This window comes from Macaca fascicularis, chromosome 15 (assembly GCF_037993035.2).
Source record: "Macaca fascicularis isolate 582-1 chromosome 15, T2T-MFA8v1.1".
Lineage (NCBI taxonomy): Eukaryota > Metazoa > Chordata > Mammalia > Primates > Cercopithecidae > Macaca > Macaca fascicularis.
Window position 1 is genome coordinate 18,978,924 of NC_088389.1, and position 24,227 is coordinate 19,003,150.

Genomic DNA, 24,227 nt, shown 5'->3' on the forward strand with positions numbered 1-24,227 from the left:
TATCGTGCACAAGGCAAAGTAACTTATCTAGCAAATATTTGATAAAATCCTGTTGTACTAATCATTTGTTAATTAAGAAAATATGGCTAGCTCCTAGTATGTATACTATTGTGCTGAAGGGGGTTGCTGTGGTCATTTCAGAATTGAGTTCAAGTCTAAACACACAGAAATGGTTTATTCGAGAGCACTACATGCTTGCTGTCTAGGCTAACCTTTTTTCTAGGTGTGGATAATTGAGAATACATGATCTAGGTTTCACCTCAACTTTATTTCCCAGCACTCATTAGTTCCTTATCATAGTCATTTACATATCTGTTATTGGAAATGGGCCAAATGTTTATCCATTATTTTAAAAATAATGAAAAAGAAAAAAGGTATCTTTTTTTAATCTTCCTAAGACAGTGAAGGCTAGCTACTCAGAGACTGCCATGGGAGGATCACTTGAACCTAGGAGTTCAAGGTTGCAGTGAGCTGTGATTGTGCGACTACACTCCAGCCTGGGTGAGAGTGAGACCCTGTCTTTCTCTTAAAACAAACACCGCCCCCCCCAACCCCAAACCAAAAAAAATCCCAGCTAGATTACTGCCTGAAACATAATGTGCATACAAGGCATCTAGAAAGCTTGTTGAAATGCAAATTCTGATTTTGTAGGTCTGAAGTAGGGCCTAAGATTCTGCCTTTCTGTTAAGCTCTGTGGTAATGCTGATACTGCTGGGCTATAGATCTCATTTTGAGTAATAGGAAACTAGATAATATTATCCTTTGCACTTTGATCTTTGTATGGGTTATTCTGCTTTGGGGCATGTTTTGGAGCTGTTTAATTTGACCAAAGGTTAAGTAGTACATTTTAAGAAGATCGAATTGTATAACCTTTTCCTACTTTTTTGGGCCATATTCTTGAAGGTTATAGTACTATAAATAGCTTAAGGTTTTTAGTTTCAGCTTTGGAACTAGATGAAGAGAAGTCTCAGAAGCAGTATAATTTTTACTGAATCATTAAATTTGCAGCAGCACGATTGGTTTATCTACTTGAGGTAGTCTGAACTACAAGTAGAGTATTAGTGACTGAATTAAGAATAAGAAAAGATATAATGTTGCAAATCATTATTAGATATGTAGAATATAGTTAAGAATTGGGGAGTTTCTGTTTTGTAGGGTTGAGAATGCTTTGGATAAGGTATATGGTATATTAGCACTGGGCTTCTTAGCTGGGGGTGATCTGCCTCCCAAGACACATTTGGCAATATATGGAGACATTTTTAGCTGTACAACAAGTAGGGGGGTGGTGCTACTGGCATCTAGTGGGTAGAGGCGAGGGATGCCACTATACACTCTACAGTGTACTGGACAATCCCCACAACAAAGACTTATTTGGCCCAAAATGGCAGGAGTGAGAAGGTTAAGAAACTCTATGTTAGGGAGTTTTCAAAAGCACTTTATTTTTAAAATTAAAAATAATACAGCCAGGCATGGTGGTTCATGCCTGTAATCCCAGAACTTTGGAAGGCCAAGGCATGAGGATTGCTTGAGCGCAGGAGTTCAAGACCAGCATGAACAAAATAGTGAGACCCCATCTCTACAAAACATTAAGATATTAGGTGGCTGTGTGCATTAGTTTATTTTCACATTGCTATAAAGAACTATCTGAGACTGGGTAATTTATAAAACAAAGAGGTTAAATTAACTCATAGTACTGTAGCCTGTACAGGAATCATGGCTGGGTAGGCCTCAGGAAACTAACAATCATGGAGAAAGGCAGAGGGGAAGCAGGAACGTCTTACATGGCTGGAGAAGGAGGAAGAGAGAACAGTGGGGAGGTGCTACACACTTTTAAACAACCAAATCTTCTGAAAACTCACTATCAGGAGAACAGCAAGGGGGAAATCTGCCCCCATGATCCAGTCACCTCCTATCAGGCCCCTCCTCCAACATTGGGAATTATAATTTGATACGAGATTTGAGTGGTGACACAAATCCAAACCATATCAGCATGGTGGTGTGCATCTGTAGTTCCAACTACATGGGGTGGTGAGGTGGAAGAATTGCTTGAACCTAAGAGTTTGAGGCTGCCATGAACTGTGATTGTGCCATTGCACTCCAGCCTGGGTGACAGTGAGACCCTGTCTCAAAAAAAAAAAAAAAAAAAAAGTTGAGACCATTCTATTGATGTATCAACAAAAACTTTTTAAATGAGAATTTTTGAATTTACAGAAAATTAAAAAGAATAATTAATTCCCACTTTCTCATCACCTGACTTCAACAATTGTGAATTGATGGCCAATTATATACTTTATGTATGTATATTATATCTATAAATTTGATATATTTGAGTATATCCACACTCACCTAACCCTGAGTTTTTGAAGCAAATTCTAGGTATCATATCATTTAATCTGCAAATATTTCAGTATGCGTATTTAAAACATGAGGACTCTCTTTTTGAGCCATTATCACACACATAAAATTACCAGTTTCCCCGATTCATTATCTCTCGTCTCTCGTTTTCTTCCAAATGGATTTTTTTTGCTTTTAATGAGATTTCACATAATGAAAGAGCGCTAATTTTGCAAAGCGATGGAAATCGATGCTACATGGGCCAAACAAAAGCTATCTGCTGCAAATACTTTTTTCTAATTATTTGTCTAGAATGTCTTTATTTATTTGAAGGTGCCATGTAAAATAATGCAATACTTTCTCTTTTCTATTGTGTCTGTTTTTCAAATCACCTTTCTCATCTTTCCCAGTGTTTGCTGAGGTATCTTCAGACTTTGGTGTATTTGCTGTAGCAATGGCCTCTGGGGACTAGTTACTAGTTACTAGCTAGTACCTGCAGGAATCATTTACTTAACTGGTGATGAGCTTCTTGAGGGCAAGGACCAAGTCTTACCAACTTTCTGCCTGATACCATTAGCATGTCTTCAATGTTTGTTGGATGGCTTCTACTAATCTTGAGGGCATCATGCCAATATTGACTGAAGTATCAATCAATGCTACTGGCATGTGGTATTTACAACAAAAAACTAAGTGTTCTTATTTAGCTATAACATGTCTATAGCAGAGGAGATAAGTCAGATGTTAACATTTGGTACCTGCATCTATGGGTGACCTCTATATAAGGAGGTGAAGTAGAGAATGCTGCTTTCTCTAGTTACATTCCTTTGTTTCTTCTTATACTTATTTATAGGGTGACCATATATCCCAGTTTGCCTGACACAGTCTGTTTTTCCACAGTCTAATAGTGCCGCTTTTCATTCACAGAATTGTCTCAGTCTAGGTGGTAAATTAAATGGCAGTATTACTTACATAACATTTAATGTATGCCAGACTCTCTTGTAAACACTTTACATACATTCTCACTTAATCTTCATGATAACCCTGGGAAGCAGTTTCTATTATTCTACCCACTTTACACACGGGAAAGTTGAAGCACAAAGAGGTCAAATGACTTGGCTAAAATCGTGCAGCTGGATTTGAATAGTAAGTGGCAGCACCAGGATTGAGTGCAGGCTGTTTGGCACTTACCCACGCCACTCTTGCCTCTATGCCGTTCCCAAATACATCTGCCTTTGTAGACTACATTTTGATCTATTAGGAATATCCTGATAATTACTCTACATATGTTTAGATCAGCAGTCTGGCTAAGGCTTTGGAATTTGAAGGGTTTCCTTTGTTTTCACAAAATCCTTATAGGTTCCACATGTACTACTAGGCCAATCCGATTATAGTCTTCTTTCTCACAAGACTGAAGGGTGACCTTTTTTCATCTTTGTAATACCAGCTATTCAGCATTCCCTCTGAGACCCTCCAGTAATGAGGTTTCCCAGCATTTGGATAGTCTCAAGTCCCTGCCACAGTCACTTTTCCTTACTTCTGACCACCTGTGGTAGTTGAAGTTCTCTTTCTAGCACCTAGAACAGTGGCAGCCATAGAGCAGGCACACACAAACTGTTTCACTGCCTTTGATTAGTTCATATTTTGCAGTTGCCTGGAAACAGTGTTCGAGGCACTTACATAAGGTGCTTTAAGGAAGAGATTATTTCACACAGCTACTGCTTTCAAGTAGCTTACAATTTAGGAAGGGGATGATGAGTGTACACAAATAACTATGATCTAAGGTAACTGAGCTGTATAAGCGAAGTGTTTTAAGAGTTCAGAAAAAAACAAATAGTTTCTGACAGGAGTGTTCCAGAAAAGTTTGATAGAAATGGTGGCGCTAAGTCAGTTTAATAACTTTTAAATTGGCTAAAAAATTACTGTCTTGTCTAAAGACAAGTCTTATGTTTGCTAAGGGTAGAGGCTTCACAGAAGAATAAGACTTGATGAGCCTCCAGGAGAAGAGGATGTGTCAGCTTGACACTTGGTCCTCTTGGGAGGACAGTCAGTAGTCTTGCTCATTTTTTATGGTATCATCATTATCATCATGGCACATTTTAACCCTCTAGGTGGCTCAGATGCAAGTTTTTCTCAGCAGCAAAGAATTATTACATATATCTTGAGACAAGGTCTCACTTTGTTGCCCAGGTGCGATCATGGCTCACTGCATTCTCAACCTTCTGAGCTCAAGTGATCCTCCTACCTCAGCCTTCTGAGTAGCTGAAACTATAGGTGTGCACCACAACACCTAGCTGAGTTTTTAATGGGGACTCTTGGACTTAAGTAATCCTCCTGCGTTGGCCTCCCAAAGTGCTGGGATTACAGGCATGAGCCACTGCACCCAGCCAATATCTTTTAAATGTAGAAGCCTGATATGTTATTTGATTTTTTTTCTCTTTGAGACAGAGTCTTGCTGTGTTGCCCAGAGCTGGAGTGCAGTGGCGCAATCTCAGCTCACTGCATTCCCCGCCCTCTAGGTTCAAGTGATTCTCCTCCCTCAGCTTCCTGAGTAGCTGGGGCTATAGGTGCACACCCCCACGCATGGCTAATTTTTGTATTTTTAGTTGAGCCGGGGTTTCACCATGTTGGCAAGGCTGGTCTCGAACCCCTGACCTCAGGTGATCCGCCCACCTCAGCCTCCCAAAGTGCTGGGATTACAGGCATGAGCCACTGTACCCATCTATTACTTGATTTTTTTTAACCTTTTAAAGTCTGTTGATCTTCCCAAGATATTTTTCCTTAATAAAGACACAGTCTACTTTTATTACAATATAATTACATTTGCCTTTTTAATTGGTAGTAATAAAAATGGTTCCTTTGTAATAGGATTTGTCACAGTAGTCTAGTAAGATAGGGTAGTTAGTGCTCATTATCCTCAATACGAATGAAGAAACTGAAATTTGATAAAACTGTAAAAGCTGCATGACTTTGGGGAAAATGGAACAGTTGGGACCTGGACTTGGGTCTTCAGAATTAACATCGAGTGTATGTGTATCACATAGCCTTATTTAGCTTATTAGATTTTTAAAAAATTATATCAAGATAACAAGGAAAGTTGTGGTTATCTCATGCTATAACCATTTTTTAATAAATGTCATTATAGAATCTATGTTAACATGATGAGTCTGTTTTCATTTCTCAGTTGACAGACCCATTAGCACTGCTTTGATGATTGTAGACATAATGCATTCTACAGAAAGGGAAATCCTGAAGGGGTTGCAGGTGGCCTATATGGTACCTTTGTGCAAATTAGAAAAAGGCTGCTTCTCTAGGGGAACCAGAGTGCTCCCTTTCTGTGGTCAGTCAGAAGAAGCAGCTTCGGCCCCAGCCAGGATGACGAGCCTGGAGCATGGGCGTCTGGATTGTTGTCTCTGCTTGGCCTCTTCTATGTAGTGCTTAAAAAGCAGCAGCCAAGAGTCCTGTTCATATTAACTAATTTTTAACTAATTTATGAGGGGCTGGGTTTAAAAATTTTGTTTTTACTCTTGTATTTATAGACAGACCCTCTTGTTCCTCCATACACCAAGTACATACCTGCCTCAGCATCTTTGTACTTGTTCCTCTACCTGGAACCTGGATCTCCCAGCCCTCACTTCATCCAGGTCTCCACTCCAGTGGAACTCTGCAAGCTTCATCTCGCCTACTCCAGTGAAAGTATCACCCTCCGTCATTCTCTCTTCCTGCTGTACTTTTTTCATAGTACTTCTTACCACTTGGAATATTATATTTATCCTCATTTTATTTTTGTCTTTCACAGAGTGTAGAAAGTACACTCTGTGAAAGCGGGTATTTTTTTTCACTGCCATGTTCTAGCACCTGGAAAAACACCTGGCACATAGAAGGCTCTCAATATTTGTTGCATGATTGAACTAACAGTGTGATTACTCAGTTTTCATGCAGCTGATGAAGACTACCCGAGACTGGGCAATTTACAAAAGAAAGAGGTTTAATTGGACTTACACTTCCATGTATCTGAGGAAGCCTCAAAATCATGGCAGAAGGCAAGGAGGAGCAAGTCACGTCTTTTTTTTTTTTTTTTTTTGAGATGGAGTCTTGCTGTATCGCACAGGGTGGAGTGCATTGGTGCGACGTCAGCTCACTGCAACCTCCGCCTCCTGGATTCAAGCAATTCTCTTGCCTCAGCCTCTGGAGTAGTTGGGATTATAGGCGTGCACCACCACACCCAGCTAATCTTTGTATTTTTAGTAGAGATGAGGTTTCACCATGTTGACCAGGCTGGTCATGAACTCCTGACCTCAGGTGATCCACCTGCCCCAGCCTCCTAAAGTGCTGGGATTACAGGCATGAGCCACCATGCCCGGCCTGTAAGTCACATCTTACATGGATGACAGCAGGCAGAGAGAGCTTGTGCAGGGGAGCTTCTCTTTTTAAAACCGTCAGATCTCATGAGACTTACTGTCTGTCACGAGAACAGAACAGGAAAGACTTGCCCTCACTGTTTTAGTTACCTCCCATTGGGTCCCTCCCACAACACATGGGAATTCAAGATGAGATTTGGGTGGGGACACAGCCAAACCTTATTCTGCCCCTGGCCCCTCCCAAATCTCATGTCCTCACATTTCAAAACCAATCATGCCTTCCCAACAGTCCCCCAAAGTCTTAACTCATTTCAGCATTAACTCAAAAGTCCAAAGTTTCATTCAAGGCAAGGCAAGTCCCTTCTGTCTATGAGCCTGTAAAATCAAAAGCAAGTTAGTGACTTCTTAGGTACAGTGAGGGTACAGGTGTTGGATAAATACAGCCATTCAAAGTGGGAGAAATTGGCCAAAACAAAGGGGCTACAAGCCCCATGCAAGTCCGAAATCCAGCAGGGCAGTCAAATCTTAAAGCTCCAAAATGAACTCCTTTGACTCCATGTCTCACATCCGGGTCACGCTGATGCAACATGGTCTTGTGCAGCTCTGCCCCTGTGGCTTTGCAGGGTACAGCCTCCCTCCCTGCTGCTTTCACGGGCTGGCATTGAGTTTCTACAGATTTTCCAGGCGCGTAGTGCAAGCTGTCAGTGGATCTACCATTCTGGGGTCTGGAAGATGGTGGTCCTCTTCTCATAGCTCCACTAGACAGTGCCCCAGTGGGGACTCTGTGTGGGAGTTCCAACCCCACATTTCCTTTCTGAACTGCCTTAGCAGAGGTTCTCCATGAGGGCCCCGCCCCTGCAGCAAACTTTTGCCTGGGCTTCCAAGCATTTCCATACTCTTCTGAAGTCTAGGCAGAGGTTCCCAAACTTCAGTTCTTGACTTCTATGCACCTGCAGTCCCAACACCATGTGGAAGCTCCCAAGGCTTAGGGCTTGTGCCCTCTGAAGCAACAGCCTGGGCTGTACCTCGGCCCCTTTTAGTCATGGCTGGAGTGGCTTGGATGCAGGGTACCAAGTCTCTAGACTGCACATGGCACAGTGACCCTGGGCCCGGCCCAAAAACCATATTCTCCTAGACCTCCAGGCCTGTGATGGGAGGGGCTGCCGTGAAGATCTCTGACATTCCCTGGACATTTTTTCTGTTGTCTTGGGGATTAACTTTGGGCTCCTCATTACTTATGCAAATTTCTGCAGCTGGCTTGAATGTCTCCCCAGAAAATGGATTTCTCCTCTCTGTCACATTGTCAGGCTGCAAATTTTCAGAACTTTTATGCTCTTCTTCCCTTATAAAACTGAGTGCCTAGGGCTGGGCACGGTGGCTCATGTCTGTAATCCTAGCACTTTGGGAGACTGATGTGGGCAGATTGCCTGAGCTCAGGAGTTTGAGATCAGGCTGGGCAACATGGTGAACCTCCATCTCTACTAAAAAATACAAAAAATTAGCTGGGCGTGGCAGTGTGCACCTGTGGTCCCAGCTACTCAGGAGGCTGAGGCAGGAAAATTGCTTGAACTCGGGTGGCAGAGGTTGCAGTGAGCCGAAATGGTGCCATTGCACTCCTGCCTGGGCGACAGAGCAAGACTGCATCTCCAAACAAAACAAAACAAAACTGAGAGCCTTAAACAGCACCCAAGTCACCTCTTGAATACTTTGCTGCCTAGAAATTTCTTCCACCAGATACACTAAATCATCCCTCTCAAGTTCAAAGTTCCACAAATCTCCAGGGTAGGGGCAAAATGCCCCTCTTTGCTAAGACATAACAAGAGTCGCCTTTGCTCCAGTTCCCAACAAGTTCCTTATCTCCATCTGAGACCACCTCAACCTGGATTTTATTGTCCATATCACTATCAGCATTTTGGGCAAAACCATTCAACAAGTCTCTTTGGAGTTCCAAACTTTCCCACATTTTCGTGTCTTCTTCTGAGCCCTCCAAACTGTTCCTACCTCTACTGGTACAAATTTACCGTATTAGTCCATTTTCATGCTGCTCACAAAGACATACCTGAGACTTGACAGTTACAAAAGAAAGAGGTTTAATTGGACTTACAGTTCCATGTGGCTGGGGAGGCCTCACAGTCATGACAGAATGCAAGGAGGAGCAAGTCATATCTTACATGGATGGCAGCAGGCAAAGAGATAACTTGTGCAGGGGAACTCACCTTTTTAAAACCATCGGATCTCATGAGACTTACTCACTATCAGAAGAACAGCATGGGAAAGGCTTGCCCCCGTGATTCGTTTATCTCCCACTGGGTCCCTCCCACAATACATGGGAATTCAAGATGAGATTTGGGTGGGGACACAGTCAAACCATATCATAGTGGATTGTGATTGATGGTATAAATTATCAGCTTTAATATTTACTACCTTTTATTGACTGTTTATGGGCACTTTCTGTGACATAATATTATGAATATTGTCTAACAGAATCTCCATAATAGCTTTATGAGGGGTAAATAGTATAATCTCTGTTTTGGAGTTGAGGGCTGAGAAACGTTAAATAACATGCCCAAAGTAAAATATCTAGTAATTCGAGTCATTCCTTGAGAGGTAGATCTGATAACCAAAATCAATTTCTAAAAATTGTTTTAGTGATTATTTTGGGTCTCATAATATTTTTTTCAAAGAGTGATTTTCAATCACTGGGTAGTGGAAAGCCTGAAAATACTTTTATTTATGTTTTAAGGAAAAGGAGAGGTAGGCTGTATGGGATTTGAAATACTGGGATAACTCAGGATCAGACAACTCTATTTCACAATCTTTGTGTTTTTATCTAAGGATGCATATTATGAGGGTCCTTTGAGAAGAAGAGCATGACTTTGGGGGTTTTTTTCTAACTGTAACTCTGGAGAAATAATTTACTTGAGCCTGTTTTTCATCTCTAAATTCTGGTGACAGTGCTTACCTTATAGGAGTGTGCAGATGATAAGTATATAAAATGCCTGGCATGGTTTCTGGAGCGTGGGAGCTTGATTTCTCCTGTACCTGGCCACCTGCCTTTTTCTTCCTCCTTCCAGCTACAGGTGACTAAGGATCCAAGGAACTGAGAGGCAATTTCTTTTCTTCTCTTTTCTTTTTTTTTTTTTTTTGTGACTTCCTTCTAGTTAAACAATCCCAGATTTTAGCTGCTTTTGGTAGTATGTACAATCACGGTATCTTTTAGAATTCACATGGCATCTTGTTTATCGCTGTAATTCAAGGAGTAATTCATGTGCTTTGTTAAGTGTTGTGCACATATTCCCTTCACAGACTTTGGGGTCGAATTCCTGCTTTCGTAATCGAATGCTGAATGAAAACTGATGGTCAATAACTGTCTTTATTTATTACATCCTTCTCCTCATGTTCCGTGAAATACCAGTTTTTTTTTTTTCTTTAAGTCACCAACATGTTTGCCAATGCATATAGATTTGGATGCTAACAGGGATTTCTTAAACACCATCTTGTAAATTCTATGATTGTCATTGTATCAATAGGATGTTGACTCAAAGACTGGGAATCCTTGAACTAATGAGTTGTTAATTAAGGTCGGTTAAAAAACCCAGGCATTTTTATATGAAGATGCTTTCTCTATGAAATTTGATTAAGCAGTATAGCATTTAACTAGTTAGTGTGAAAATGATTTACTAAGAAGCGAGGAACAGGATTTAAAAGAAGCACAACCAACTTCCAGTTATAGATGTCTGAGGAGCCTTCCTAATTATATGCTGATCTTCCCTCCCTTTTAATTATGTGCCATATAATGAAGCAATAAAAAGGCTCACAATTTAAGCATTAATGATTGATTTAACCAAAGATATATAATATAAATATTAGCTTATATAACCCCAAATAATGATATAATTAATAATAATATAACTAATGATGGGGGGAGGTACTCTGGGAGCTATAAGAGAACAAAACCCTTATTTGCCATTACAGAAAATCTGTAATATCAAAAATAGATGAATCAAGCAATTGCAAGAAAGCTTATTATGTAGGAAAATAGAGGAAACTACAGGTAAAACAGAAGAATTGAAAGTTTTTTGATTTTTGGTTTTTCTTACATTTTAGAGAGAGGGTCTTGCTCTATCCCCCAAGCTGGAGTACAGTGGTACGGTTATGGCTCACTTGAACTCCTGGGCTCAAGTGATCCTCTTGCCTCAGATTCCCAAGTAGTTGGGGCTACAGGTGTGCACCACCACATCCACCTAAGTTTTAGATTTTTTATAGGAGTCTCACTGTGTTTCCCAGGCTGGTCTCAAATTCCCAGGCTCAAGTGACTCTCCTGCCTTGGCCTCTCAAAGCGCTAGGATTGTAAGTGTGAGCCACTATGGCTGGCCTAAGAGTGGGAAACTGTTGATGCTGGCAGTATAGGATTGGTGGGAGGAAGGGTGAACCAGCAGACTACTGTCTTTAAATGTTTGTGGTTAATGTTGACTTTTTTTGAGACAGAGTTTCACTCTTGTCGCCCAAGCTGGAGTGCAGTGGCGTGATCTCAGCTCACTGCAACCTCCGCCTCCTGGGTTCAAGCGATTCTCCTGCCTCAGCCTTCCGAGTAGCTGGGATTACAGGCATGTGGCACCATGCCTGGCTAATTTTTTGTATTTTTGGTAGAGATGGAGTTTCACCATATTTGCCAGGCTGATCTTAAAGTCTTGACCTTAGGTGATCTGCCCACCTCAGCCTTCCAAAGTGCTGGGATTACAGATGTGAGCCAACACGCCTGGCCTATTGTTGACTTTTTTATTGTTTATATATTATTTTGACAAAAATAAAAGTTAACTATGAGAAAAGAAAAATAGACATATAAGCAATCCAAAAACGTGAAGACAGCTCACAAAAAGGAATAATGTATTTGCAAATCATTTATCTGGCAGTGTTTTTTTATCTAGAATGTGTAATGAACTCTTAAAATGAAATAATAAAAAGAAAACTCATTAAAAAAATGCACCAAAGGCTGGGTGTGGTGGCTTATGCCTGTAATCCCAACACTTTGGGAGGCAGAGGGGATGGATCACTTGAGGTCAGGAGTTCGAGTCCAACCTGGCCAACATGGTGAATCACTGTCTCTACTAAAAATACAAAAATTAGCTGAGCATGGTGGCAGGTGCCTATAATCCCAACTACTTGGGAGGCCGAGGCACGAGAATAGCTTGAACTCGGGAGGCAGAGGTTGTAGTGAGCCAAGATTGCACCACTGGACTCTAGCCTGGGTGACAGAGCAAGACTCCATCTCAAAAATAAATAAATAAATGTCAAGTATCTGAGTAGACATTTCTTCAAAGGAACTATACAAAGGCCCAATAAACACATGAAAAGCCATCAGGGAAATCCAAATCTCTTTAGACATATAATAACAAGTGTTGTTGAGGATATGGAGAAATACAGTACTTCATACATTGCTGCATGTGTGAAATGGTACATTTAGAAAATAGTCTGGTAGAGTTGTCAGATGACCCAGCAATTCTCCTAGGTGGTATATCCCCAGAATAAATGAAAACATGTCTATACAAAATCTTGTAGTCAAATATTTGTAGCAGTACTATTCATAGTAGCCAAAAAGTGTAAGTCTGTTCATCAACTGATGAAAGGAGAAACAAAATGTGACATATCCATACCATAGAGTATTCCAAGAAAAAACAAATATAACCAATCAGTTACTGCTTAAAGGAAAAGTAACTTTTCTTTCTCTTTTGAGGAAAAGTTTATTCTTTTCTTACCTATCATGCATCCAATTTATTGTAGACAAAACATGAAATGTAGGAAAGCAGAATTGTCACGGAATATATCATGTAACCATATGAGTAGGGACTGGCTCTGTCACCCAAGCTGGAGTGCAATGGTGCTCCCACCTCAGCTTCCCAAGTAGCTGGGACTATGGGCACACACCACCATGCCCAGCTAATTTTTTCATTTTTTTTGTAGAAAAATGGAGTTTCGGCTGGGCGTGGTGGCTCATGCCTGTAATCCCAGCACTTTGGGAGGCCAAGGCGGGTGGATCACCTGAGGTCAGCAGTTCAAGACCAGCCTGGCTAACATGGTGAATAAAACCTCGTCTCTACTAAAAATTTGCATTAGCCAGGTGTGATGGCGCTTGCCTGTAGTTCCAGCTACTAGGGAGACTGAGGCAGGAGAATCACTAGAAACTGGGAGGCGGAGGGTTGCAGTGAGCTGAGATCACGCCACTGCACTCCAGCCTAGGTGACACAGTGAGACTCTGTCTCAAAAAAAAAAAAAAAAAAAAAAAGAAGAGAAAAATGGTGTTTCACCACATTGTCCAGGCTGGTCTCGTCCTGAACTCAAACAATTTGCCTGCCTCGACCTCCCAAAGTGCTGGGATTACAGAGGCTAGCCACCGCCCAGCCATCCATATTTTCTTTTTTCTTTTTTCTTTGGAAGTGCAGACCACACGCACAGTGTTTTGTTTTTGTTTTGGTTTTGAGATGGCTTCTCACTCACTCTGGCCGAGGCTGGAGTACAGTGGTGCGATCCTGGCTCACTACAACCCCTGCCTCCCGGGTTCAAGCGATTCTCCTACCTCAGCTTCCTGAGTAGCTGGGATTACAGGCGCATGCCACCAGGACCGGCTAATTATTGTATTTTTAGTAGAGATGGGGTCTCACCATGTTGGCCAAGCTGGTCTCGAACTCCTGACCTCAAGTGATCCACCTGCCTCGGACTCCCAAAGTGCTGAGATTACAGGTATCAGCCACCGTACCTGGCTCATAAGTATCTTTCAGTGGGTCATTTTTACTGTTGTCGTTTTGCTTAGCACAAATTAACCCAACATTTGATGACTAACAGCCTTCTGTCAGAGTATGCTGAGATGTTGTTCCAATGTCCCCTAATGATTTTCGTGTTGTTTGTATCTGTACTACATACAGAGACTGTTGGCCTATTGGCCACTGTTGCTTTCATCTTTGTATATGATTGTTCAACAAGGAAATGTCTGTTGGCTGAGTGTGGTGGTTCACACCTGTAATCCTAGCACTTTGGGAGGCCGTTGAGGGTGGATTGCTTGAGGTCAGGAGTTCAAGACCAGGCTGGCCAACATGGTGAAACCTCATCTCTACTAAAAATACAACAAGGCCGGGCTTGGTGGCTCATGCCTATAATCCCAGCACTTTGGGAGGCCGAGGCGGTTGGAAAACTTGAGGTCAGGAGTTCAAGACCAGCCTGGTCAACATGGCGAAACCCTGTCTCTACTAAAAATACAAAATTAGCTGGGCATGGTGGTGCATGCCTGTAATCCCAGCTACTTGGGAGGCTGAGGCAGGAGAATCACTTGAACCCAGAGGCGGAGGTTGTTGTGAGCAGAGATCGTGCCACTGCACTCCAGCCTGGGCATCAAGAGCGAAACTCTATCTCTCACACACACACACACACACACACACACACACAAAATTAGCTGGGTGTGGTGGTGCATGCCTGTAATCCCATCTACTTGGGAGCCTGAGGCAGGAGAACTGCTTGAACCTGAGAGCAGAGGTTGCAGTGAGCCAGGAGATCATGCCACTGCACTCCAACCTAGGCCACAGAGTGAGTGAGAAGCCGTCTCAAAAAAAAAAAAAAAAAAAAAAAAAAAAAGAATGAAACACCTGTGTGATCTGTGTGGCCTGCACTTCTTTACAGACTAAATAGAAATATAGAAGTAATAGCTCGTTGGTTGGTGATTGAGGCCCTTGCTTACATCGCTTGTTTCCTCTTGAGTTTTAGTGTTATAAATAAATAAATGGTTATTTAAATGAAACTACATTGTGAGTTCTCTACTAGAGACAGTTTGAATGAATTGTTAGGAGTAGGCGGCTTTGAGTCATGCTTCCTTACATCTGTCTTCAGATTCATATTTTGGATGCTTTCTTTCATTTTGTGTATTTTTGTGTTTCCTGCCCCATTAGCTTCATAAATAGTCATTCCATGCATCTTGTTTGTATGTATTGTTTTTAGATAACCAACTAACTGGACCTTAGTTTTTCATCTTTTGTTTTTTTTGAGATGGAGTTTCACTCTTACTGCCCCGACTGGAGTGCAGTGGTGTGATCCTGCAACCTCTGCCCCCTGGGTTCAAGTGATTCTCCTGCCTCAGCCTCCTGAGTGGCTGAGATTACAGACATGCGCCACCATGCCTGCCTAATTTTGTATTTTTTGTAGAGACGGGGGGGTTTCACCATGTTGGTCAGGCTGGTCTCGAACTCCTGACTCCAGGTGATCTGCCCACCTCGGCCTCCCAAAGTGTTGGGATTGTAATCCCATGAGCCACCATCCCTGGCCAGTTTTTTCATATTAATAATATAAGAGTTTAGATTTTATTGGGTTTGTATTTAAATTGGGTCAAGTTTGGGTTTGGGAACCAGCATAACTGCAAGCCTGGAAATCCTTAGGAGATTCTATCTGTTCTTTGCCACTGAGAGAAGTAGTAACTATCCTGAAAATAAGGCAGAATGAGGCCAGGCGTGGTGGCTCATGCCTGTAATCCCAACACTTTGGGAGGCTGAGGTGGGCGGATCACTTGAGGTCAGGATTTCGAGACCAGCTTGACCAACATGGTGAGACCTCATCTCTACTAAAAATATGATAATTAGCCGGACATGGTGGTGGGCGCCTGTAATCCCAGCTACTCGGGAGGCTGAGGCAGGAGAATCGCTTGAACCTGGGAGGTGGGGGTTGTAGTGAGCCAAGATTGTGTTGTTGCACTTCAACCTGGGTGACAGAGCAAGACTTTATCTTAAAAAAAAAATTGGCTGGGCGCAGTGGCTCAAGCCTGTAATCCCAGCACTTTGGGAGGCCGAGGCGGGTGGATCACGAGGTCAGGAGATCGAGACCATCCTGGCTAACATGGTGAAACCCTGTCTCTACTAAAAATACAAAAAAAAACTAGCCGGGCATGGTGGCGGGCGCCTGTAGTCCCAGCTACTCGGAGGCTGAGGCGGGAGAATGGCGTGAACCCTGGAGGTGGAGCTTGCAGTGAGCCGAGATCCCGCCACTGCACTCCAGCCTGGGTGACAGAGTGAGACTCCGTCTCAAAAAAAAAAAAAAAAAAAAAAAAAAAATTGAGAGTGCTTAAGGAAATTGGGAGCTTTTGGAAGAATAGGAAGAACAGAAGCCTGCAGTCTGAAATGTGAGGGTATTTGACTAACCATACAGGGGAAAAAAACCTTTTCAGAGTGATTAAATCCTGTACTCTTCATTTTATTTACACATTTATTTATTTTTATTTTTGTTTTTTGTTTCTTTTCTGTCTTTATATTACATTTATTTTAAAAATGCCCTTGTATAAGTGTCTTTTTACTGCATAAACAGAGTCATAGGATAGACATTGCTGCAAAGAAGATGTACAAATGGCCAATAAGCAGGTGAAAAGATGCTCAACATCACTTGTCTTTAGAGAAATGCAAATCAAAACTACACTCATTCAGATGGCTGCTATCAAGAAGGAATAATAGTAATAAATAGAAAATAACAAGTATTGAGAAACATGGAGAAGTGGGAGCTCTTGTGCATTGTTGGTGGGACTATAAAATGATACAGCCACTGTGGAAAACAATATGGCAGTTCCTCAAAAACTTAAAAATAGAACCCTCATATGATCCAGCAATTCTACTTCTAGGTTTATACCCAAAAGAATTGAGAGCAGGTTCTTGATGAGGTATTTGTATACCCATGTTCATAGCAGCATTATTCACAATAGTTATAACATGGCAGCAACCATGTGTCCATCAGTGGATGAATGGAGAAGCAAAATATGGTATATAAAAACAAGGGCATATTTTTCAGCCTTAAGAAGGAAGGAAGTACTGATATATGCTACACCATGGATGGATCATGAGGACATAATGCCAAGTGAAATAAGCTAGACACAAAAAGATAAATACTATATGATTCCACTTACATGATATTCTTAGAGGAGTCAAACCTATAGAGACAGAAAGTAGATTGGTGGCTGCCAGGGGCTAGGAGGAGGGGAAAATGGGGGAGTTATTATGTAATGGGTATAGAATTTCAGTTTTACAAGATGAAAATGGAGATAGATGGTGGTGATGGCTATACAACACTATGAATGTACTCAGTACCACTGCACTGTACACTTAGAAATGGTTCAGATGGTAAATATGTATATTTTACCACAATAAAAAAGTAGAAAAAGAAGTCATAGGAATAAATTTTTAAAAGCTATTTTCTGCATTTTTCAAGTTTTTCTGTTTTATTTCTTCATTTATACTCTCAGTTATTAAACACTGTTTGCTTCATTGTTACTTTTGTACATTGGAATGATATAATTCTTAATACAGTTGAGTAAGAAGAAATTTTTAATGTAACTATATCTTTTCTCAGTAATAAGAATCTGTACTATCTCAGGCCTGTAATCCCAGCCCTTTGGGAGGCCGAGGCGGGCAGATCACGAGGTCAGGAGATCGAGACCATCCTGGCCAACATGGTGAAACCCCGTCTCTACTAAAACTACAAAAATTAGCAGGGCTTGGTGGTGCCCGCCTGTAGTCCCAGCTACTCGGGAGGCTGAGGCAGGAGAATCGCTTAAACCTGGGAGGCAGTGGTTGCAGTGAGCTGAGATCACACCACTGCACTCCAGCCTGGCGACAGAACAAGATTCCGTCTCAAAAAAAAAAAGAAAAAGAATCTCTACTATCCCCTGTCTCTTGCCCTCTTTAGTTTTCCCTTCTGACACTGGCATTGAAACAAATGCATGCAGATCTGTATGCCTTAAGCAGTGAAAGTAATTTGTTCTTTTGCCCTGAACACCTCATGCTAATCAGAACTTAGTTTCCTCAATAGGAATGGACTTACTAGAGACAATGCAGAATACAGCAAGCGGAGCCAACATTTACTCTGATTAACCAACACTCCTTTTGCCCTGTGAATCAAGCAGTTGTGTGTTCTCTTTTTTTTCCTGCCTTTTTTCCCTTTCACTGCAGTGCTTTCTGCTAGGTTGTGCTATGTCTCAGTTGAGTTAGTACTGGAATTTGTGTAGTTGTGTGTGTTAGATAAACATCTCTCTTTTTCTATATTTGATAGGCAAAATGATGTCCTTATAGTCTTGTGGGCAGTATTTTACAAATGGCCTTCTGGCTGTGTATCACTGCGGCTCCATGCCAAAACTCCTTTGGCTTCCTTTTCTTAAACTCTCTGTCCTCATGGTATTATTCAATTTCTCTATACATTGATCAACAAGAAGTTTGGTACCTATGCATTTCTCTTTTCATTATTATCATAGCATGTAACTTTTTTTCTTTGCGTTAGTCTCATTCTGTCACCCAGACTGTAGTGCAGTGGTACAGTCCTGTTCATTGCAGCCTAGAACTCCTGGGCTCAAGTGATCCTTCCACCTCAGCCGTCCTCATAGCTAGGACTATAGGCACACAACACCATGCCAGGCTAATTAAAAAAAAAATTTTTTTGGCCGGGCGCGGTGGCTCAAGCCTGTAATCCCAGCACTTTGGGAGGCCGAGACGGGCGGATCACGAGGTCAGGAGATCGAGACCATCCTGGCTAACACGGTGATACCCCATCTCTACTAAAAAAAAAATACAAAAAAGTAGCCGGGTGAGGTGGCGGGCGCCTGTAGTCCCAGCTACTCGGGAGGCTGAGGCAGGAGAATGGCGTAAACCTGGGAGGCGGAGCTTGCAGTGAGCTGAGATCCGGCCACTGCACCCCAGCCTGGGCGGCAGAGCAAGACTCCATCTCAAAAAAAAAAAAAAAATTTTTTTAATAGAGTCTTGTGATAGTGTATTAGTCCGTTTTCACACGGCTAATAAAGACATACCTGAGACTGGGTGATATAAAGGAAAAGGGGTTTAATGAACTCACACCTCCATGGAGCTAGGAGGCCTCACAATCGTGGTGGAAGGCGAAAAGCACATCTAATATGGCAGCAGACAAAAGAGAAAATGAGAACCAAGTGAAAGGGTTTCCTCTTATAAAACCATCAGATCTTGTGAGACTTGTTCACTACCATGAGAACGGTATGGGGGAAAATGCCCCCATGATTCAATTATCTCCCACTGGGTCCCTCCCACAACACATGGGAATTATGGGAGCTACAATTCAACATGCAATTTGGGTGGGGACACAGCCAAACCATATCAGATATTGCCCAGGCTAGTCTTGAACTCTTGGCCTCAAGCAATCCTCCTACCTTGGGATTACAGGCATGAGATTACAGGCGTGAGCCACTATGCCTGGCCTAGTGATTTAACTTCAGTAACATGTTGGAATAAGACAAAAAGATTGTTTCAGCCGGGTGTGGTGGTTCACGCTTGCAATCCTAGCACTTTGGGAGGTTGAGGTAGGTGGATCACTTGAGGTCAGGAGTGCTAGACCAGCCTGGCCAACATGGTGAAACCCTGTCTCTACTAAAAATACAAAAACTAGTTGGGTTTGGTGGCAGGTGCCTGTAATGCCAGCTACTTGGAGGCTGAGGCAGGAAAATTGCTTGAATCTGAGAAGTGGAGGTTGCTGTGAGCCGAGATTGCGCCACTGCACTCAAGCCTGGGCAACAGGGTGAGACTATGTCTCAAAAAAAAAAAAAAAAAGATTGTTTTTAGAAAATAATTTGTGTATAATTCATGATAATTTTATGCTATCCTTGATACATGAAGATGCTTCACACTGTGGTAAGGACCAGCTTTTAGAGCTCTGTCATTTGTTCCCATTATAGGAATGCCATCTGTACCAAGTGGTAGCTATTCTGTTTATACTGAATATGGCAAAACCATCATCATCACCCCTCACATACACGCACATATTCAACACTTTTTGTACTTGGTATTTTTCAATTTGTGCTGTTTCGGAGTGTATTTGCAACAATTTTGCAACTAACAATTTCATGGTATAGTGTAATTTATAGCACAGTTTCATATCTGTTAGTTCATTTTATTGTCCAACCTTAAGAGCTAGGTATTATTAATATTCCATTTATCACATACTGAGACAACATGTGATAGTATTTTATGCTCACTCTTAATTATACAGCCATTCCATCTCTTTGTATGTTTTTTAAAAATATGAGCTCATGGCCAGGCACGGTGGCTCATGTCTGTAATCTCAGCACTTTGGGAGACCGAGGTGGGTGGATCACCTGAGGTCGGGAGTTTGAGACCAGCCTGGCCAACGTGGTGAAACCCCATCTCTACTAAAAGTACAAAAATCAGCCAGATGTGGTGGCGGGCGCCTGTAATCCCAGCTACTTAGGAGGCTAAGGCAGGAGAATTGCTTGAACCCAGGAGGCAGAGGTTGCAGTGAGCTGAGATCACGCCACTGCACTCCAGCCTGGGTGACAAGAGTGAGACTCCGTCTCAAAAAAAAAAAAAAAAAAAAAATTCTGAGCTCATAACGAAATGATCCCTTTCTTAGCATTTGATTTCCATAAATGCTCTCCTATCTTTGTCAGAATAAATGTTTTTGTTTTTTAATTTTTTTTTTCTTGAGATGGAGTCTTGCTCTGTCTCCCAGGCTGGAGTACAGTGGCTTGATCTTGGCTCACTGCAACCTCTGCCTCTTGGTTAAAGTGATTCTCCTGCCTCAGCCTCCCGAGTAACTGGGATTACAGGTGCATGCCACCATGCCTGGCTAATTTTTTGTATTTTTAGTAGAGACGGGAGTTTCACCATGTTGACTGTGTTGGTCTTGAACTCCTGACCTCAAGTTTTCCAACCGCCTTGGCCTCCCAAACTGTTGGGATTATAGGCGTGAGCCATCGCGCCCGGTCAAATTATTCGTTATATTTTTATTTTCTTTCCTATGTACTTCCTTTCTTTTCTTCCTTTCCTATGTACTGCCTGTTTCCCTTTTCAGTCTGATCACAGGGTTTTTCCTTATGTTTTTAAAACCTCACTAAGTGCGGAATAATAACGATGGTGATATTATATATTATGTAGTGTTTTCAAACTTATTTTACAGCTGAAATCTTATTTTTATCTTCACAACAGGTATCTGAGGTGAGCAAGCCATGTGTAAATTTATTTTTAATTTTTTTATAAAAAAATTTTAGAAAATAATAGAGATGGGGTTTTGCCATGTTATTCATGCTGGTCTTGAACTACTTGCTTCAAGCAGGCTGTCAGTCTTGGCCTCCCAAAGTGCTGGGATTAGAGGCATAAGCCACCACGCCCAGCCTCTTTGTGTTTTTTTGTTGTTGTTTTTGTTGTTTATCACACAGGATCTCACTCTGTCATTCAGGTTGGAGTGTGGTGGCTCAGTCAGTTCACTGTAACCTCAAACTCCTGGGCTCAAGGGATCCTCTTGCCTCAGCTTCCTGAGTAGCTGGGTGCATGCTGTCATGCCTGGCTAATTTTTTGATTGTTGTAGAGATGGGGTCTTGCTTTGTTGCCCAGGTTTGTCTTGAACACCTAGTGTCAAGCGATCCTCCTGCCTTGGCCTCCCAAAGTGCTGGGATTACAGGTGTGAGCCACCATGCCTGGCTTGTAAATTTCTTGTTTTGCTGGATTAAAAACTTGCAATCAAAGTGTTAACTACAGTTATTTTTGGTTAAAATCACATAGCTAGTAAGTGTTAGCAACAGAAATACTCGGGCTTTTGTCCTAGATCAGGGCCCTTTCCACTGCTGTTATGACTCCACTTTATGCATACTGGTATAATGTAATGCAGACTTAACATTATTTTCTTTCAAGATTTCTTTCAGACTTTCATGTTACCAACACTTACTCAGAATTCAATCCAGAGATTGTTGCTTTGTCACAAACTTCCTATAAAAAGTAATTGTCAACAAGCCAGGTCAATAATTTGCCAAATTTTCTTTACTCAGCAAAATATGTCTTTGAGCAGTTGTCCCTGCTCGTTGTTTTGCTTGTTTGCCCATTTTGTAATCTGTGTAAGGACTCTATCGATGTATTATGTATCTATGTATTAGTTTCCCAGGCCTGCTGTAACAAATGAAAGGGTATTGAACTTCATTAGTTGTCAGAGAAATGCAAATTAAGACCAAAATGAGAAATGACAAGCTGGGTGGCTTAAAACAACAGAAATTTATGCTTTCATAGTTCAGGAGGCCAGAATCCAAAATTAAGTGGTTGCAGAATTGGTTCCTTCTTAGCAACTCAGAAGGGAAATCTGTTCCAGGCCTCTCTCCCGGCTTCTGACAGTTGCCAGCAATCCTTGGCGTTCCTTGGCTTGCAGCTGCGTGATTTTGATCTCTGCCTCCTTCTTCACGTGGCTGCCTTCCCTCTTGTCTGTCTTTACATGGCACTCTCCCTTCCCTGGGTGTCTGTCTCTGTGTCTCCTCTGCTCTTTAAGGACAACAGTCACATTGTATTCAGGGCCCACTCTACTCCAGCATGATGTCATCTTAACTTAGGCCTTAATTACATCTGCAAAACCCTTGTTTCCAAAGAAGGTCCCGTCCTATTCACAGGTACCAGAAGTTAGGACTTCAACATATCTTTTGAGGGGACACAATTCAACCCATTAAAATATATGTTCTTTTTCCTTTGTCTCTACTTCTACTCTTGTGATATGTTTACCCATGTGCTTCCCACAAGTGTCTGTTGAATTGATCTTGTTTATAGATTTCCAATCTCCTCACGTAATTTATATATACAGTCGTGTTGCTTAACAACAGGGATATGTTCTGAGAAATGTGTCGTGAGGCGATTTTGTTGTGCAAATATCATAGAGTGTACTTACACAGACTAGATGGTATAGCCTTCCTACATACCTTGGCTTCATGGTACAGCCTGTTGCTCCTGGGCTGCAAACCCGTACAGCATGGTACTGTACTGAATACTGTTAGCAATTATACAATGTTAAGTACTTGTATATTCAAACATATCTAAACATAGAAATGGTACAGTAAAAACACAACATGAGAGATTAAAAAATGGTTCCAAGCACAGCCGCGTCTTAAAAAATAAAACAAAATAAAATAAAGTAAAATAAAATAAAATAAAATAAAAAATGGTACAGCTATCAGGGCACTTACCATGAATGGAGCCTGCAGGACTGGAAGTTGCTCTGGGTGAGTCAGTGAGCAAGTGGTGAGTGAATGTGAAGGCCTAGGACCGACCATACGCTTCTGTAGATTTTATAATCACTGTACACTTAGGCTACACTAAATTTATTTAAAATTTTTTTCTTTGTTCTTGGGAGTATAGAAATATACTTAACCTTTATATGTGTTGACCTTTTATCCAGAAACTTTGCTAAACTCGCTGGTTAGTTCTGATAATTACATGTAGATTCTTTTGAAATTTCTATGGAAATGTTCATGTTATGTACAAATAATAACAGCTTATATCTTTTTTGTTTTCTTTTTTTCTTTATTCAATACAGTATCAGAGGTTCTGGTGATAGCAGTCATTCACAATCTCAAGGGGAAAGATATCAACATTTCACTGAAAAGTATGATTTTTGCTATAATTTTAAAATACATACCCTTTATGAAATTAATGAAGCTCCCTTTCTGTTCCTAGTTTGCTGAGTTGGTTTTTTTTTTTTCTTAATTGTGAGCCAATGTTAAATTTTACCAAATGTGAGTTGTGCATCTGTTGAGCAATTGTAGTATGATTTTTCTCCTTTATTCTACTTGTGTGGTAAATTACAGTGATTGATTTTCAAATATCAAACCAACTTTACATTCCTAAAATAAGTCCAATTTTGTCATGTCCTTTTTATATATTGCTGAATTGGACTTGGTAACATTTGGCTTAGTATATTTGCATCTATACTCATTAGTGAGAATGGCCTGTAATTTTGCTTTCTTATAATATCCCTGTTAGGGTTTGGTATCAAAATTATGTTGGCCTTATAAAATGAGCTGAGGAATGTTCCTTCTATATTCTGTAAGAGTTTATGTAAGATTGCCTCTTTTTTTTTTTTTGGTCTTCTTTAGTTGTTTTTTATAAATTTACCAATGAAACTACCTGGGTGTGGAGTTTTCATTGTGGTTAGGCTTTCAATTAGGCTGTCAATTTTTCAGTAGATCTAGAACTCTTCAAAATTTCTTTCTGTATCAGGTTTAGCAAAAAATGTTTTTCTTAATGTTTGTCTGTTTTACTTAAATGTTCACATTGATGGCATTAAGTTATTTATAATATTCCTGTTGTGATCTTTTTGTTTTCAGCAGTGATACTCCTTTTTTTCATTTTTGGTATTAATCTCCGTTGTTTTTTTTTCCCCCATAGGTCATTCTTGCCAGGGTTTTATTAGTCTTTTTAAAGAACTAACTTTATTTTGTTGACTTTGTTGTGTTTCTTATTTAATTAATTTCATCTATGTAAATTTATTGCCCTCTATTTTCTTTGGGTTTAATTGGCTGCTCCTATTGGCTGTTCATTTCCTCACCTCTTTTTAAATATATATGTTTAAAGGCCAGCCATTTCTCTCTCAGCATAGAATTATCTGTATCCATAAACTTTAATTTTCATTGTGAATCAGTTCAGAATATTTTCTACTTTTCATTATGATTTTTTGACCCATTAATTATTTACATGGATATTTCTTAATTTCCAAACATGGGATTTTTTAATT

At 41.0% G+C, this 24,227-nt stretch overlaps 1 protein-coding gene across 11 annotated transcripts in view; it reads left to right on the plus strand.

Moving 5' to 3' along the window:
* Window positions 1-24,227, plus strand: part of SCAI (suppressor of cancer cell invasion) — a 190,187-nt gene that overhangs the window by 60,483 nt on the left and 105,477 nt on the right. For 7 of the 11 annotated variants that reach the window (XR_012424403.1, XR_012424400.1, XR_012424401.1 and 4 more), the window contains exon 3: window positions 23,031-23,099. The exons of the other annotated variants lie outside the window; for them this stretch is intronic. Coding sequence is in view for 1 of the 7 variants with exons in the window: in XM_045372621.3 (XP_045228556.2) it covers window positions 23,031-23,099 (69 nt within the window). In the remaining 6 variants the exon portion in view is untranslated. The remainder of the gene's footprint in view (window positions 1-23,030; window positions 23,100-24,227) is intronic. 11 annotated transcript variants of the gene reach the window in all.